Below are 19,017 nucleotides of genomic sequence, written 5' to 3' on the forward strand. Positions count from 1 at the left end.
GGCTCTCAGTCTCCCTCCTCATGCAGTCCCCCATGCCGAGCCCGCCTGCTGGCTGGCCCTCTTCCTCCACACAGTTTAGTGCTTGGTGTGTGGATTCTGGCTCTGGGCCCCCTCAGCAACTGTGGCTCAGACTCACCCCTGGATCCTTCCACTCTTGACAATGTCTATGGTCACTGTGCCAGCTTAGCCAGCCTGCAGCCTTACCCTGCCCTGGCACCCATGAGGGGGGATTCCGACCTGGTTTCATTGACTGTGTTTACATACCGTTTCTTCTAACTGGGCAGCTTCTCCATAGATGTTTGTCACGAGGACCATATTGCAGTTTCCCCCTGCAGAAAGCAAGCCACAGAAGGGCTGTGAACCATGTGTTTTTTCTGCTCAAAGGAGTTGATGGGGTCTGTTACACACTGAATGTTTTTTGTTTGGTTTTTTGAAACAGGGCCTCACCATGTCACCCAGGCTGTAGTGCAGTGACACGATTACAGCTCACTGCAGCCTCAATCTCCTGGGCTGAAGCAATCCTCTTGCCTCAGCCTCCCAAGCAGCTGGGACCACAGGTGCACACCACCACACCTGGCTAATTTTTTTTGTTTTTAGAGACAAGGTCTTGCTATGTTGCCCAGGCTGGTCTTGAACTCCTGGCCTCAAGCGATCCTCCTGCCTCAGCCTCCCAAAATGCTGGGATTACAGGTGTGAGCCACTGCACCTGGTCAAGACTGAATGTTTTTGTCCTTACAAAATTCATACGTTGAAGTCATAACCCCTGTGTGATGGTATCTGGATGTGAGGACTTGGGGAGGGGGAGGTAATTTGGTTTAGTTGAAGTCAGAGGGTGGGGCCCCCACGATGGGGTTAGTGTCCTTATAAGGAAAGAGACCAGAGCCCTCTCTTTCTTTCCATGTGAGGATACGCAAGAAGGTGGCCATCTGCAAGCCAGGAGGAGGGCCCTCACTAGGCACTGAATCTGCTGGCACTTGAATCTTGAACCTTCCAGTCTCCAGAACTATGTGAAATAAATGCCTGTTGTTTAAGCCACTTAGCTTATGGTATTTTCTTATAGCAGCCTGAACTGAGACAGGGTCAGAGAGGACACATACATCTGTGAGGCTTGGAGGTAAGGGGAAGAGAGAAAGAGAGGCCACCACATGTACCTGAAAGAGGATCCAGGAGAAAACAGCAGAGGAGAGATGATACAGGGCAGGGAGGGGCAGGGACAGCAGAGGGAGGTATGAGTCGGAGCTTTGCTCAGGGTGGCACTCAGTTAACAATCAGACACTAGTGACTGTGTTGTCAGGCTTAACACAAAGGCCTAGGGCCATAAGGATGATGAGACACAGCCCCCGCTGCTCTGTCTAGGAGGCTGCAGGGGAAGGGAAGACACCATCGGAGAGAGGCCCTCGCCCCAAGTCTTCAGGCTGTGAAGGATTCTGCCAGCTGTTCCCTCAAGACAAGGGGAAAAGAGAAGGTATTCCTAGTACAGGTAAAAAGCCTAAGGAAGGTTCCGAGGAGTGAATAGCATGGTGTGTTCTGGGCACAGTGCTTGATTCTGCCTTTCCAGGTGTCTGAAGTCACTGTGAATGTGCTGCAGGTGAATCCATGCCACCAGGAGGGAGCAATTCTATTACCGCCACTGGCAGATGTGCCAAACCTGTCCCTCCCCAAAGACACAGACCCTCCTCCCTGGGCAGCAATTGTACCCCCTCACCTAACGAGTCCTTCAGAGCGTGGGTGAGCTTGCACTGCCGAAAGGGGATGTGGTCCCGCTTCTGGTCCCCGAGGGCAATGATGGCCTGCTCCAGGAATGACAGCGATTTGTTGATGTAGGTGGCTTCCTTCAGGACTCGGCCCTCAGACTAGAAAGCAAAGGTCAGTTCCACTTTGGATGGAATCAAGCAGCTGCCCCACTAAGAACAGCAGCCTTCCTGGTCTGGAGAAACGCTGTAAGTCTGTGGTCAGGCCAGCGCCTCCTTCCCAGAACCAGAGTCTTCCCGCAGTGTCATGTGACTGTATTCCATCTTGGGCTAATAATGGTAATACCAAAACTCAGAAATACTCATTTGAACACTCATGTGAACGCTCGTGAGAATGGGAATGCTTACATGAATATTCATATGGACATTCACTCAAAGATTCACATTAGTATGAATATGTACTGAAATACTCGTCTAGATATTTGAGCAAAGAATCCCGTGAATATTCACACAAACACTCATGAATGCACATACAAATGCTCATCTGAATACTCTTGTTAATACTCGTGCTAAAACACTCATACAAATATTTATTTGAAATATTCATGCGAATACTCATATTCATTCACAAAGAAGCCAGGTGTGGTGGCTCACACTTGTAATCCCAGCACTTTGGGAGACCAAAGCAGGAGGATCGCTTGAGCCCAGGACTTTAAGTTCAGCCTTGGCAACATAGCAAGACCCCGTCTCTACAAGAAAATTTAAAAATTATCTGGTCATGGTGGTGCATACCTGTGGTCCCAGATACTTGAGAGACTGAAGTGGGAGGATCATTTGAGCCTGGGAAGTCAAGGCTGCAGTGAGCTGTGTTTGTGCTACTGTACCCCAGCCTGGGAGCCAGAGTGAGACTATGTCTCAAAACAACAACAACAAACACACACACAGAGAAATGCTAACCAGCAAAGAATATTTACTGAGCACTGAGTGCCAGGCACTTTGCTAAGAATGTAGAGGGCACTATCTCATTTAATGTTTACAAAAATCCTCTGAGATAGGAACCGCCCCCAGGTAATAGCTGTTCCCTCTTTGCCAATCCTGTCCCTCCAGCAAGCCCACACGTCCTACTTCGCCTAGCTCAGGACTGTGTTCACAAATATCCAATGAGTCATGGCCCAGATGTGCGGGCACTATGCCAGAAAGAGGGCTTGTGGCTTATTGAGTAGCAACCTCCAGCCCCCATCACTTACCCCAGACTTCCCCAGCCTCTCTGAGCCTGCCAGATCCACCAAGTTAATTTTGGAAGTGATGTACTTTTCCTCTGATAAGGTCCGGGAATGGGCCTACAAAACATCCAAGCAGAAGTTAGACTGTCACAGGGAGAAGTTTCTGACTGAGCAGGCCCCATGGGAACTGACTGCCCCGCCTGGGCTGATCAAAGAGCTTGCACCTACCTCTAAGTAGATGGTGAAAATGCAGTGTGATCTAGAAGAGTTTTTGTTCATAGTGTGGGAGGCTATAATCCTGTTGGTCTCACCCTGAAGAGGAAGGGAATCATAGGCAACATTTTGAAAAACAAAAACGACAAGGCACTTGTGTCATTTTTCAATTATACCAATAGCTACACAAGTAGTCACACATCACTGCAATCAGCTGGGCCTTCCAGGCAAACGTCTATTATAAACTAATAGAAAGGGAGTCCAATTGGAGTCCACATCTATACTTTCACCCGCTGCTGGGGACGTGTGAATTGGTATAGCTTTCTGAAAAGCAAAGTGACAATAAAAATCAAGAGCCTTAAAAATATCTATGAATATTGAATCAGAATCAACCTGCATGTCCAACAATTTGGGAATGATCTATGTGTATAATGGAATATTGGGCAGCCAGGAAAATGCTAACACATAGTTTTTAATAACAGAGAAATGGGGCTGGGCGCAGTGGCTCATGCCTGTAATCCCAGTACTTTGGGAGGCCGAGGTGGGCGGATCACGAGGTCAGGAGATCGAGACCATCCTGGCTAACATGGTGAAACCCCGTCTCTACTAAAAATACAAAAAATTAGCTGGGCATGGTGGCAGGTGCCTGTAGTTCCAGCTACTCTGGAGGCTGAGGCGGGAGAATGGCGTGAACCCAGGAGGCGGAGCTTGCAGTGAGCCGAGATCATGCCACCGCACACAAGCCTGGGCGACAGAGTCCGTCTAAAAAAACAAACAAAAAAAAACAGAAATGTAGAATCCAAAATCATATTATAGCATATTATAGCACGATCTAAGGAATGCAAAAGCATTCATAGAAGAAATAAGCAGAATTCTGCTACTAAGATGTTAATAATAATTGCTTCTGGGTTGGGATTTATAGGTTATTTTTTCTTTTTTATACAGTTTTGTGGGTTTTTTTTTAGTAAGCTTGTATTACTTTAAAAAATAATAATTTATGGCCAGGCGCGGTGGCTCAAGCCTGTAATCCCAGCACTTTGGGAGGCCGAGACGGGCGGATCACGAGGTCAGGAGATCGAGACCATCCTGGCTAACACGGTGAAACCCCATCTCTACTAAAAAAAAAATACAAAAAACTAGCCGGGTGAGGTGGCGGGCGCCTGTAGTCCCAGCTACTCGGGAGGCTGGGGCAGGAGAATGGTGTAAACCCAGAAGGCAGAGCTTGCAGTGAGCTGAGATCCGGCCACTGCACTCCAGCCTGGGTGACAGAGCGAGACTCCGTCTCAAAAAAAAAAAATAAAAAAAAAAAAAATAATAATAATTTATATTTTTATTTATTTATTTTGTGTTCTCCTTTTTATTTATTTATTTATTTTTTTGAGAGAGCGTCTCAGTCTGTCACCCATACTAGAGTGTGGTGGCACGATCTCGGTTCACTACAACCTCTGCCTCCCGGGCCCAAGCCATCCTCCCACCTCGGCTTCCTGAGTAGCTGGGACTACAAGCGTGCACTACCACACCTGGCTAAGTTCTGTATTTTTTGTAGAGACATGGTTTCACCATGTGCCCAGGCTAGTCCGGAACTCATGAGTTCAAGAGATCTGCCCGCGGCCAGGCGCGGTGGCTCAAGCCTGTAATCCCAGCACTTTGGGAGGCCTAGACGGGCGGATCACGAGGTCAGGAGATCGAGACCATCCTGGCTAACACAGTGAAACCCCGTCTCTACTAAAAAATACAAAAAACTAGCCGGGCGAGGTGGCGGGCGCCTGTAGTCCCAGCTACTCGGGAGGCTGAGGCAGGAGAATGGCGCAAACCCGGGAGGCGGAGCTTGCAGTGAGCTGAGATCCAGCCACTGCACTCCAGCCTGGGCGACAGAGCCAGACTCCGTATCAAAAAAAAAAAAAAGAGATCTGCCCGCCTCGGCCTGCTAAAGTGCTGGGATTACAGGCATGAGCCACTGTGCCTGACCTAGTAATTTGTATTTTTAAAGGGACAGTAGGCCCTTACCTCTAATTTACAGGAGGAGGCCTTATGACCAGAATATACTTAAAAAGGAATGTGGTGGAAATGGCTGTTCTTGGAGAAAAAGGTCTTTGAGAGATAGACTGATGTCTCCTTAAATGCTGATGAGAAATGCTATGAACAAGCCCCAAAGTGAGGGTAGGGGACAGCCCCCTGGGGAGAGGAGAACACCTGCTGAAGAGGGAAGGCCTGAGGCTGTGGAGCAAGCCTAGCAGACCCCTGTGGCCAGACCTCTATAGCTTATAGCAGTGAGGCTATATAGTCTGTGGTCAGGCCTGTTCTACAAATCCAGTGACACTCACCAAGAATATAAGGGGTCACTTCATCTTTTTTTTTTTTTTTTGAGATCATTCTCACCCTGTTGCCCAGGCTAAAGTGCAGTGGCATGATGTTGGCTCACTGCAACTTCTGCCTCCCGGGCTCAAGTGATCCTCCTACCTCAGCCTCCCAAGTAGCTAAAACCACAGGTACAGGCCACCATGCCAGGCTAATTTTTTGTATTTTTTTTTGTAGAGACAGGGTTTCGCCGTGTTGCCCAGGCTGGTTTCAAACTCCTGAGCTCAAGCAATCCTCCTGCCTCAGTCTCCCAAAGTACTAAGATTACAGGCATGAGCCACCACACCAGGTCATTCACCTTTATGCTTCAGTCCCCCGTCTGAAGTACCCTCTTGCCTTGTCTTTCTTTTTTTTTTGTATTTTTAATAGAGAGGGGGTTTCACTATGTTGGCCAGGCTGGTCTTGAACTTCTGACTTCCAGTGATCTGCCTGCCCCGGCCTCCCAAAGTTCTGGGATTACAGGCGTGAAACACCACGCCCAGCCTTGCCCTGCCTTTCTGACCTCCTTTTTTTTTTTTTTTTTTTTCTTTTCTTTGAGACGGGGTCTCACTCTGTCCCCCAGGCTGGAGTGCAGTGGTGTGATCTCGGCTCACTGCAAGCTCCGCCTCCCAGGTTCACGCCATTCTCCTGCCTCAGCCTTCTAAGTAGCTGGAACTACAGGTGCCCACCAACACACCCGGCTAATTTTTTGTATTTTTAGTACAGACGGGGTTTAACCATGTTAGCCAGGATGGTCTCTATCTACTGACCTTGTGATCCACCTGCCTTGGCCTCCCAAAGTGCTGGGATTACAGGCGTGAGACACCGCTCCCAGCCTTTAAAAAAGATCCCGCTATTGATGTTGAGGAAGTAAGTAGCTATGCCGTGAGAAGGCGCTATGATCATGCCTGTGAGTAGCCATTGCACAGGTGCCCATTGCTTGGGCAATATAGCAAGAACTCACATAAAAAAATAAAGAGTTCCTAGCCTATATGACTTCTAAAAGAATAACATACACTTGACTGATTTCTTGTTTTTGAGACAGAGTGTTGCTCTATTACCCAGGCTGGAGTGCAGTGGCATGATCTCGGTTTACTGAATCCTCTACCTCCTGGGCTCAAGTGATCCTCCCACCTCAGCCTCCCAAGCAGCTGGGACCACAGGCATGCGCCACCATGACTGACTAATTTTTGTATTTTTGGTAGAGATGGGGTTTCACTGTGTTGCCCAGGCTGGTCTCAAACCCATGAGCTCAAGTGATACACCCGTCTTGGCCTCCCAAAGTGCTGGAATTACAGGCGTGAGCCACTGTAGCAGTGCATTTGACTGGTTTCTAAAAGCTTTTATTTTATTTTATTTTTTTGAGACTGAGTCTTGCTGTGTTGCCCAGGCTGGAGTGCAATGGTACGATCTTGGCTCACTGCACCTACGTCTCCCGAGTTCAAGTGATTCTCCTGCCTCAGCCTCCCTAGTAGCCGGGATTACAGGCACCCGCCACCACACCCAGCTAATTTTTTGTATTTTTAGTAGAGACAGGGTTTCACTATGTTGGCCAGGCTGGTCTCAAACTCCTGATTGCAGGTGATCCACCCACCTCAGCCTCCCAAAGTGCTAGCATTACAGGAATCAGCCACCACACCCGGCCTTATTTTTTTCCATACAAGAGCTCATAATTTAACATTAACTGAAAAAAGGGACATAAGAATCATTTCAACTATGTAAAGAAAAAACTGCACAGGAAAAAAGACTGGAAGGAAATGAGCTAAAATATACATTACTGTTGCCTTATGTAAAAAACATATTATGCATGAATCATTTTTTTCTTTGTCTTTTTATTTATGTAACAGGAAAGGAAGAGGAAATAAAATTCTTTTTTGTTCCTATATATTTTTTTCAGCACTGTCTGAACATGCTAAATGTGCATATGTTAATTTCCATTCTGATAATCAAAGTAAGTAAAAAACTAGCTGGACACAGTAGCTTGCCTGTAATCCCTGCACTTCAAGAGGCTGAGGCGGGAAGATCGCTTGAGCCCAGGAGTTCAAGACTAGCCTGGGCAACATGGCAAGACTTTGTCTCTACAAAAAAAAAAAAAAATTAAGTGGGCATGGTAGCATGCGCCTGTGGTCCCAGCTACTTGGGAGGCTCAGGCAGGAGGATCTCTTGAGTCCAGGAGGTCGAGGCTGCAGTGAGCCATGTTCATGCCAGTATACTCCAGACTCGGAGACAAACCAAGATCCTGTCTCAAAAAAGGAAAAAGAAAAAGAACAAAGAAAAAGAAAAGCTGAGAAGGAGTGTGGGAGGGAGGGAGACAAGGAAAGGAACTCTCAGGTTTTATTATCTCACCTCAAAAAGGAGGCTGAATGCATCCTCCTCCTGACTTGTGAGGTGAACTGACAAGCCCTTAATGAAGACTCCTTGAGGGTTTTCTACGATGGTCATTGGTGTGACTGACGGTCCAACATAGGGCAGAGTGGACAGGAGATCAAACAGGCTCTCATTATAGATTTCCAAGTAGGAAACACGCACAGTGATGGCATGTGTGGGGCGTTCTTCGATCATCCTAAAAACCTAGATGACAGACAAGAGTAGAACTCCAACAGTCAACTAGCATAAGGGGGGCTTCTTACCTCAGAAGGGAACATCAAGACATACAGAATTATTCTTGTCCTAAAGGAATTGGGTGATATTTAGTATCATCCTATAGTTTTTTGAGGCTTGACATCAGATTGGCTAACACTTGAACCATCTCAAGAAGTAGAAGCATAATGAGTGGAAAGGACTCTGGAGTGAGGATTTCTTATTTTATAGAGTCTCATCATTTATGTGCCTCTTTCGAATCTATTTAATTCCATCCGCTTATAAATCTCTGTGATTGAGGCAGTGCAGGGGCAATACCTATTTGTGGAAGGCACCATGAAATAAAATTATTTGTCGGCCGGGTGCGGCCTGTAAGCCCAGCACTTTAGGAGGTGGAGGTGGGCAGATCACAAGGTCAGGAGATCAAGACCATCCTGGCCAACATGGTGAAACCCCGTCTCTACCAAAATTATAAAAGTTAGCTGGGCATGGTGGTGTGCGACTGTAGTCCCAGCTACTCAGAAGGCTGAGACAGGAGAATCTTTTGAACCTAGGACACGGAGCTTGCAGTGAGCTGAGATCGTGCCACTGCATTCCAGCCTGGGTGACAGAGACTCCATCTCAAAAAAAAATAAATAAATAAATAAATAAAATAATTTGTCTATGGTCACTCAGCTAGTAAGGGTAGAAGTAAAGCCAGAACTTAGCCTTCTCAACTCCCAATTCCCTCCCCAGTGCTTATCAAGGAAGGGATAATTCCTGAGGTCCTGCCTTCCTCTAAGAATTTACACCTGTGCTGTTCAAAATGGTAGACATAAGTTACAGATGGCTGCTGAGTACCTAAAATGTGGCTAGTACAAATGAACTGAATTTTAAATTTTATGTCATTTTAATTACATTTAGATTTTTTTTTTTTTTTTTTTTTGAGACGGAGTCTCGCTCTGTCGCCCAGGCTGGAGTGCAGTGGCCGGATCTCGGCTCACTGCAAGCTCCGCCTCCCGGGTTCACGCCATTCTCCTGCCTCAGCCTCCCGAGTAGCTGGGACTACAGGCGCCCGCCACCTCGCCCGGCTAGTTTTTTGTATTTTTTAGTAGAGATGGGGTTTCACCGTTTTAGCCAGGATGGTCTCGATCTCCTGACCTCGTGATCCACCCGTCTCGGCCTCCCAAAGTGCTGGGATTACAGGCTTGAGCCACCACGCCCGGCCACATTTAGATTTAAAAACTGATGCAATTCAGTTATTGGTAAACTTTAAGTATGTCTGGAACAACTTGGGTATGTAAATCTACTTTTTCAACATTTTATGAAATCTAAATACAGATCAAGCATTTCTGATCATATTTATGCCTAAACTGAAATGTGCTCCAAGTATAAAATATGTACTGGATTTCAAAGACTTAGTATGAGAAAAAGAATGTAAACTATCTCAATAAGTTTATATTGATTACATGCAGAAATATTTTAAATATATTTAGTTAAATAAAATATATCATTACAATTAATTTAATCTGTTTATTTTTACTTTTTTAAATGTGGTTACTGGAAAACTCAAATTTGCATGTGACTTACAGTATATTTCTATTAGAGGCATTGGGCTAGATTACTAAAGTCTAAGATGCTGAGATACTAAAGCTTTGACAGTGGGATATTAAGGCTATTGCTCCAAAAACAGGAACATGGATGGTTCACATACTAGAGGAATGTCTACACTTCTTATAGGACCGGGCTGCAAAAGTGTTATAGAACAGGGCTGTAAAGCCACCAAGATGTTTTCGGGGAAAGTCTTTTGCCTCCTACCTCCAACCAGAGGGTCCTTACAGAACCCAGGCTAGTGGGGCCCAAAGGAAGGCCCTTCTGTCCTATCTTCAGTTATGCTATTGAGACCCCCAGGGCTGACACAGTCCTGAAAGCTCAGGTCATGCCCTGCTTTTTGCTTTTGATCTTTCAGGGTCTGTGGTGGTGAAAAAAAGCCAGAGTAGGCCAGTAAGGAAGCTCTGCAAGGGTCCATATGCCCCTTATTAAAACCAGGAAGGAGAACGATTAGGACCTCCAAATCCTTAATTACAGGATCACAGACCATTGGAGCAGCAAGAGGCTGATTAGCATGCCTGACTCCCTCCTTCCCAAATGAGGAAACAGGCTCAGTGCGGGTATGGGTCAGAGTGTGACACCCAACCTCCTGGTTTCCTGAGGCCCCTGAGTCTACTGACTCCAGAGCCCTGTGTATGTTTTCTCCAGTACCAGTACCCACTGCAACTCCTTTGAGGCCTGGTCCCCCCTGTCTCTAGTAGCTGGCCTGGGGTCAGTAACATCTATGGCAGAGAGAGGGAACCTGTGTGGCATCCCACCCTTGGGCCCACTCTCTACCTGCTGCAGGGCACGAGGGAGGATCCCCCGGTGCTTGTAATTCTCAGTTGCCCCCGTCATGGTGTATGTCTTGCCAGCTCCCGTCTGCCCATAACACATGATGGTGCCTGCAAACATTTCAAAACACGGTGACATCCAGGAAAATAGCTCCAAGGATACTCTCCCCTCCTCCAGCATGCCTAATGCCAGCCAGGGCCCTTCGCATAAAGATGGCCAGTGGGAGCAGCCAAAGACATCAGGAATTCCACCATGGAAGAGGATGGGTGGACAGGGGAGCAGGGACAAAAGTGGTCAAAACAAGGACATCTGCCCTGAATCTGTGGTCCCCACAATGCTTTGCTGTTCCCTCCACCAAGAGATGATCCTGCCCTAGGGCTTCTGAGAAGGACAGGGAATCTCAGGGTACAGAGGAACTGGAACTTTTCCTAAAAAGATGAGGAGGGAGATAGGAGCATTAGACTCCAACCCTTCTCTAGCATAGCTATGAACTGCCAGGGTCTCAGGGTTGGCAGGAGGCATCAACTTCCCACAGAGGCAAAGAGGGGCTTTCAAAATCTCCAGGAAGAGATGGAGTGGAAAGGGCATTTTCTGTCAAGGGTGAGAATTCTTTGTAGACTACAAATTCCTGCAGGATCAAACAGGGCTCCTAGTTGGTTCCATGTCACTTCCAGAAATGTACCGCCATGAGCAGGCCCTGATCTGGACCACTGCCCCCACTGGGAAGACTTTCATTGCACTTCTCAACATCCTTTAGGTCTACCATCACCACCAGGCTCTGGAACGCAAACCATGCAGTCACCCTGAGCTCAAGTTCCTATCTGTTCTTCCCCTTAGCATAGGCAGCCTGAGCCAGACCCCATCCCACAGACTGCCCATGGGCATTTACATGGCAGATCTGCCCAGGCAATGCTGGGCTGTGGAAATTTTTTGCCTTTGTCACACAGACGCTCTAGTTCTTGGGACTGGTAGCAGGTTTTACACAAGGGACCCTGATTCAGCATCTGAGTTGGAGCCAGAAATGGTATCTATTAACCCAGCACAGATGAACGGGAAGGAGGCACTTCAGCTGCAACTCAGAGCCCATCTGTGGTTCCACAGCACCTCTGCTCAAGACTATTCATCTCCCTGGGCCTTAGTTCCTCTGTCTTCACCTCCTCAAGGTCACAATCCCTTCAGAGCATCGTGAAAACCAAAAGAGAACCTCCTTAAGTCTGGGGACCACATCTAAGTATCACATTCAGTATAAATTACAGCATCTACACTCAACACACTTTTAAATATAAAACCTAAACTTGCAAAACAGGGAACATCCTACTCAGCAGCCACCAGATGGCAAAGTCTACAAACTGTGATATATTCTTTTATATATTCCTAGAATATCAACTGTACATTAATTGTGTTGGTAGAATAAATGAAAATAGCTCCTAGCAGGAAGCTGAGAGACAAATGTTTGGACTCCATCAAATTCATCATAAAGATGCATCTTCAAAACTAATATTTGAGAGATTTGAAACAGGATAATAATTGAACCCCTGTGACCTATAGACAGCTACAATCTTTTAATTTTCCTATGAAGGTAGAATCCCAGGACATTGGATCAAGCCATGCCCACAATGTCAACAAGCAAACAGTAAGTTTTGCAACGTAAGAACATGGAGACAGACAAATAAGCATACAAATGATAGTAAGTGAGGTTTTATTTTATTCACCATAAAATATTTGCATCTCTTACTCTTCAGGTTCTTATATAAGACAACAGTTAATTAATTAAGTTACCATTATAGCCATTGAGGGCCTGAGAAACCACATCCTTTGCAACTGTCTCATAAACCAAGTCCTGGGAGGCATCGTGAAGAACTCCATCCAACTTGAACGACCAGTCTATCTGTTGGTTATTGACAACTCCTCTCCGAATGTCTTTTTTTAAGTGAATATCAATGCTCTAGGAAAAAAGAGTGAGAAAGAAAAAAATGTTATTTGTTCAAAAACAGGTATTAAAAAAATCACTGATAGCTGAGGCCTAATTTGGAGGGAACAGAGGAAGTGAACTGTAGGATGAACAGGGACTCCCACGTAGGGGCTGATATTCCAGATGAATTCTTTGGGATGGGAGAAGAGAGCTCCTGCAGGGAGGTGGAAAGATCAGGAGACTGGAACACTTCCTAGTTTTAGCACCTCTAACCCTAGTTCATAGGGTGCTGTCTGTCTTGGTTTCTCCACCTATGATATGAAGTCAAATTTATCATGTTCTTATTAAACAAGTTTTACATAGATTCCATAAGCACAGGGAGGCCTTCAATTACGCCAGAGGGAATAGTGAGCCTGGCGACAGAGGCCTGGGCTCCAGCCCCATTGCTCTGGTTGCTGGCAGTGAGGCCTCTCTCAGCTCTGCATTATGGTGAACACCTACTTCCACACACATGCTATGAGCCAAAGTGAGTGATAATGAAATGAAAGCCACAGAGAAGGCTATGGACTTCTCAGACATTGGAATTAAGAGTAAATTGAGGGTGCCATCAGCAGATTTTTAGATGCATGCCCCTTCATAGTAAGCCATTGTGGTAGCAGCTGGATTAGGGACATACCGGGTAAGGTCAATGGTATGTCTTCTTGATGAGAACTTCTGATGTAAAGACTCTTGCTGAAATCTTACACTGACTGCCCTAACGCAGAAGCTATACCTGGCTAGAGAGAGAAAAATTAAGATCAAGAAAGACAGACTTGGCCAGGCGCAGTGGCTCATGCCTGTAATCCCAGCACTTTGGGAGGCCACAGCAGGTGGATCACCTGAGGTCAGGAGTTCAAGACCAGCCTGACCAACATGGTGAAACCCCATCTCTACTAAAAATATAAAAATTAGCTGGGCATGGTGGCACGTGCCTGTAATCCCAGCTACTAGTGGGGCTGAGGCAGAAGGATCACTTGAACCTGGAAGGCAGAGGTTGCAGTGAGCCAAGATTGTGCCACTGCACTCCAGCCTGGGCAACAGAGTAGGATTCTGTCTCAAAAAAAAAAAAAAAAAAAAAGAAAGAAAGAAAGACGTGGTCCATTCACACATTAAATGCTCTGTGCTTCTGTGTTCATTGAAAACCATGTCCAGCAGGAAACATTTGAAAGGGCTGCATGTGAGCTCTTTTCTGACCGCTAGGATCTATGAGGCTTGGGCAGTTTGCCCTTTAATTTTTCCTTTGAAGAATGTTTCAATGCTGCCCAGAGTAGGCCCACAATTGTCTGCTGAATGAAAACATCTAACACTCTCACGCTGTCCTAAGCCTTCAGAAGCGTTCTCAGGCTGAGGATATAGGGACAGATATATCTTTCCACTTCTCTTGATAAGTATTTCTCCAGATGTTTTGATAAGCTAAGCAGTAATGAACTCAAGATATTCTTACTGCACCCCTTGGGAGATTATACAATGACAGATCAATCACTAGAAAGCTTTATGAATGTGAAGAAATGTCAATTTTTCTGTGTCAGATATGAGGGTAAAGGTAAACTTATTAATTTATTAAAGGTAAAATTATTAAAAGACAAAGATGGGATTTTATTAATTTCCTCATTAGCAGCGTTGTGAGGGGGTGGTTTGGACTTGATGGACACTAGAGTCCATTGGACCCTGTCCAATTCTATCTTGGTCCTTCAAAGGTTGTTTGGAAATACGGTTACACTACAGGAAGGTGGGACAGAGAGGCCCAGTCAGGTGAAGGCAAACACATCGCACTTACTCTTTTGTCATCTCCGTATCTGATCATTTCATGAGCAAAGTCATCGGTGGGTTTGACACGGACAAATGCGTGAACTTTTTTCCTAGTACCCATTCTAGCTAAAAAGAAGGGAACAACGAAATTTTGAATAGTCATTATTAAATAACAAGTAGAGAAGAGGGGTCATTCGTTAAGAAGATCAGAAAAGAGTGACAAGCAGTCCATTTTTCCCTCTCTCCCTGAAAGCCAGTCTTCCTTTTCCCCCCTCAGCATTTCAGTGTTCTACCCACAAGACACTGCTCCACAAATACAGGCACTTTCTGCTTCACAGACTGCTTTGCCATTTTCCACCAATGACCCCAGAGAGACCGAAATACAAAGTAAAAAGAATGCTTCCTTTAGTGTCCTAATCTTAGATGTCATTTCTAGAAATGTTCTGCATCTAAGATGATGAGTCCACTTATACTTTCCTTCTTTTATTATATTTTCTTCTGAAATACTTACTATGAAATACATTAAAACTAATTTTCTTTTCATTAACTTATCTTGCTTCAGATACAGCATCCTCTTCTCCAAGAGACTAACTAGATCAGAAATAAATGCCCTAGAAGTATATTTGGTCCATAATCAAATATTCTTTCTTCTCTTACTATATTAAGAAAAAATATCACAGACAGTCCCCTACCTCCTCTTGCTCTCCTAAAACCTAACTATATTCTCATCATTTTCTTTCAGTGTGTGTGTATATGCATGTGCACATATATATATAGTAGTATAAATAAAGGAAGACATAGGACATATATACATACTTTTTTCTCTTCTTTTGAGACAGAGTCTCACCCTGTCACCCAGGTTGGAATGCAGTGGTGCTATCATGGCTCAATGCAGCCTTGACATCCTGGGCTCAAGTGATCCTCCTGCCTCAGCCTCCCCAGTAGCTGGGACTACAGGTGTGTACCACTGTGCCTGGCTAGTTCTCTTACCTTCTTTTTGTAAGATGGTGTCTTACTATGTTGCCTAGGCTGGTCTTGAACTCCTAGCCTCAAGTGATCCTCCTATCTTGGACTTCCAAAGTGCTGAAATTACAGGCATACCCAGCTGATGTTCAATTTTTTTTTTTTTAATTAACATTTATTTCATTGTTTTATTTTTGGAGATAAGGGTTTCTTTATGTTGCCTAGGCTAGCCTTTAACTTCTGAGTTCAAGTGATTCTCCCATCTCAACCTTCCAAGTAGCTGAGACTACAGGCGCATGGCTTGGCTTTTAAAACACTAACTTTTGGCTGGGCGCAATGGCTCACACCATAATCCTAGCACTTTGGGAGAGCAAGGTGGGCAGATCCCTCGAGGCCAGGAGTTTTGAAACCAGCCTGGGCAACATGGCAAAAACCCATCTCTACAAAGAATACAAAAATTAGCCAGGAGGCCAGGTGCGGTGACTCATGCCTGTAATCCCAGCTCTTTGGGAGGCCGAGCCAGGTGGATTACCTGAGGTCAGGAGTTCAAGACCAGCCTGGCCAACATGGTGAAATGCCATCTCTACTAAAAATACAAAAATTAGCCAGTCGTGGTGGCAGACGCCTGGAATCCCAGCTACTCAGAAGGCGGAGGCAGGAGAATCGCTTGAACCCAGGAGGTGGAGGGTGCAGTGAGCTGAGATCGCACGATTGCACTCCAGCCTCGGCAACAGAGAGGGACTCCATCTCCAAAAAATAAATAAATGAATAAATAAATAAAATAAATAAATTAGCCAGGCATAGGGGTGCATGCCTATAGTCCCAGCTACTCAGGAGGCTGAGGTGGGAGGATCACTTGAGCCTGGGGAAGTTGAGGCTGCAGTTAGCTTTGATCATACCACTGCAATCCAGCCTAGGTGATACAGTGAGACCATGTCTCAAAAAAAAAAAAACACAAAAAACTAACTTGGGCCAAGCACAGTGGCTCTTGCCTGTAATCCCAGCACTTTGGGAGGCTGAGGATGGCAGATTACCTGAGGTTAGGAGTTCAAGACCAGCCTGGCCAACATGATAAAACTCTGTTTCCACTAAAAGAAAAATAAAAAACAAAAATTAGCCGGATGTGGTGGTGGGCGCCTGTAATCTCAGCTACTCTGGAGGCTGAGACAGGAGAATCGCTTGAATCTGGAGGGTGGAGGTTGCACTGAGCCAATGTCATGCCACTGCATTCCAGCCTGGGTGACAGAGCAAGACTCAGTCTAACTAACTTTTAAGACGTTAACCATAAAAACCCCTCATGTATAACAGGGACTTGTTTTAATTAGATTATCTTGCTTTTTAAAAAAAGTACATTAAATAATGGTAACATTTTATATAAAATTATCTGAGAGAGGTCCATTGGGTGTTACCTGACAAAAGTTATTTCCGATTTTTTTTATTTATTATTTTCGAGACATTTATTTCAGACAGTCTCACTCTGTCTGAGACAGTGCACTCAGGCTGGAGTGCACTGATGTGATTTCAGCTCACTGCACCCTGTCTCCCAGGCTCAAGCAATCCTCCCACCTCAACCTCAACCTCCAGAGTAGCTGGGGGGACAGGTGTGCGTCACTACACCCGGCTAATGTTTTGCATTTTTGTAGTGATGGGGTTTCAACATGTTGCCCAGGGCGGTCTCAAACTCCTGGGTTCAAGCAATCCATCCACCTCAGCCTCACACTCAATTTCTAAAGCTTGGGGAACCACTCTTCACATCCAAGGGCCCATTCTCCTGCCCAGAGAAATTCAGATGCCATCCAGGGTATGCTCCGAAAGGGACCATGAAGAAGCAGGGGAGCTCTGGGAGCAGATGCCCGGGCCTCCCTCCCTGAAGTCCCTGCACAAGAGTAGCACAGGCCAGTTCAGAGCATCAACCTCAGCTGGGCATGGTGGCTCACGCCTGTAATCCTAGCACTTTGGGAGGCCAATGTGGGAGGATTGCTTGAGGCCAGGAATTAGAAACCAGCTTGGGCAACACAGCAAGACCTCGTCTCTACAAAAAATTTTTAAAATTTGCTAAGTGTGGTGGTGCATGCGTGTGGTCCCAGTTATTCAGGATGCTGAGGCAGCAGGATCACTTAAGCAGTGATGGCACAACACTGCTCTCCGGCCTGGACAATAGCATGAGACTGTCTCAACAAAACAAAACAAATAAGCAAAAGCATCACTCTCCCTCCAGAGCCTGGCCCTTCTCTGCCCCGATATTTGCCAACATGCACATGCACATGCAGTCACCCCATGTATGCTTCCCTCCCCATGCTGACACCATGGCTCCAAGCAGGCCAGGAGCCATATCCACCTCCAATAAGTCTTCCTTTGCACACCCGTCTTGTAAGCCTGCTACTCAGCAGCCCCTTAACACCCAAACATTTGGAGACCCCACGCCATCTTGCACTTACTGAAATACTGCTTGTTACCATTCTTATGTCGCTTCATTTGAGTGGGTTTCAGTTCCCAAATTAAATTACAAGCTGCTTGAAGGCAAGGATTGTGCTTTTTATCTCTTTGGAATCCCCTCACAATGTCCAGGGCAGAGCCCAGCACAGAGTAGGTGTTCAGGAAATGGCGGTGGGTGGTGATGGTAATGGCTGGAAGTCAGAGGGCAGCTGAATCTTCATATGTGGATCTATCTTCAGTCACTACTGAGAGAGTCCCAAGGGGCATATGATGTCACTCCCCTTCCATGACAACTCCAACCCAAGCCCACAGCCCTTCCAGGAGGACACTTGGTTTCCAGGTGCAAAAATCCACATCCAGCACCTCACCCCACCTTTTTTTTTTTTTTTTTTTTTGAGACAGGGTCTCACTCTTTCACCTAGGCTGGAGTGCAGTGAAACAATCTCGGCTCACCATAGCCTCCACCTCCTGGGTTCAAGCGATCCTCCCACCTCAGTCCCCCAAGTAGCTAGGACTACAGGCGTGCACCACCACGCCCGAATAATTTTTGTATTTTTCCTAGAGACAGGGTTTCGCCGTGTTGCCCAGGCTGGTCTTGAACTCCTGAGCTCAAGCAAGCCGCTCACTTCAGCCTCCCAAAGTGTTAGGATTACAGGCGTAAGCCACGGCGCCCGGACCCCTCCCTTTCTCCCTCAGGACTTTGTGGGGAATGTCTCTCCTTGGGGAACCACCCTTTGATATTTCTGGTATAACAAAGCAAGTCTCTGAATGGTCACCAAGAGACTTCTGTGTTAAGACGCTCGAGGTTTCCTCATTTGTCTTTAGTGGGAATTAACAGAATTGTCAACAAGCACCCATGAAGACTCGACAAGAGGAAAGGGAGCGTTTGGTGGTTGGGGTGGTAGGCACCAGGTGGGTCCCTGTCTTCCAGTGCTCCTGTTTAGACGAGGGGCTGTCATGGGGGAACCCTCATAGCTACCCGAAGCGGCAGCAGCAACACCCGAATCCAAAACACTGGGTCCAACTGCACCTGGCCTTGGCTGAACAAGACTAGGACGCAAGCAAAACTAGCCTTTCTCCTTTTTCTCACCCAATGTGCCGGACCCCCGCGTGAAGCCTGGGCGGCAGTGGGCTTTGAACCCATTCCGGTCCCTCTCTGGAGAGGTTTCCTCATCTGTAACGCGAAGGGCCGCGACTGGTGATCCCAAAGCCCTCTCTAGTACGAAAATCGACTAGTGCAGAAGAGTCCAGACGACCTCTGGCTCCCTGCCTCACGGCCTCTGTGTCCTGGGCGCGACCCCTTTATGGGACCAATGAACATTAGCTCCGAAGACCGTAAGCCGAGGCCAGGCTGAAAGGACTCTCGTGATGTCGCGCCCTCCTTCGCCTGGGATTCAGAGATGAGCGATCCAGCTGGGAACCCCCAGATAGAGCGGTGTTTGGACCCCAGCCACTATCAGCAGTCCAGGCGCACACCCTTCTCCCGTCTCTCCACTCCCACCGGCGCGCA

At 46.5% G+C, this 19,017-nt stretch overlaps 1 protein-coding gene across 14 annotated transcripts in view; it reads right to left on the bottom strand.

The window, feature by feature from the left end:
- LOC105480381 (kinesin family member 9) overlaps positions 1-19,017 on the bottom strand; it is a 59,351-nt gene that overhangs the window by 40,016 nt on the left and 318 nt on the right. For 5 of the 14 annotated variants that reach the window (XR_011620038.1, XM_071091584.1, XM_071091577.1 and 2 more), the window contains exons 2-10: positions 17,510-17,752; positions 14,137-14,234; positions 12,188-12,353; positions 10,412-10,518; positions 7,811-8,035; positions 3,143-3,226; positions 2,939-3,031; positions 1,706-1,853; positions 265-329 (exon numbers count right to left, since the gene is read on the bottom strand). Coding sequence is in view for 13 of the 14 variants with exons in the window: in XM_071091584.1 (XP_070947685.1) it covers positions 265-329; positions 1,706-1,853; positions 2,939-3,031; positions 3,143-3,226; positions 7,811-8,035; positions 10,412-10,518; positions 12,188-12,353; positions 14,137-14,234; positions 17,510-17,546 (1,023 nt within the window). In the remaining variant the exon portion in view is untranslated. Of the gene's footprint in view, positions 1-264; positions 330-1,705; positions 1,854-2,938; positions 3,032-3,142; positions 3,227-7,810; positions 8,036-10,411; positions 10,519-12,187; positions 12,354-14,136; positions 14,235-15,098; positions 15,192-17,509; positions 17,753-18,597; positions 18,999-19,017 lie in introns of those variants that run through there. The other 9 variants (XM_071091580.1, XM_011739123.3, XM_011739120.3 and 6 more) reach the window with 7 other exon arrangements.

This window comes from Macaca nemestrina, chromosome 2 (assembly GCF_043159975.1).
Source record: "Macaca nemestrina isolate mMacNem1 chromosome 2, mMacNem.hap1, whole genome shotgun sequence".
In the NCBI taxonomy this organism is placed as follows: Eukaryota; Metazoa; Chordata; class Mammalia; order Primates; family Cercopithecidae; genus Macaca; species Macaca nemestrina.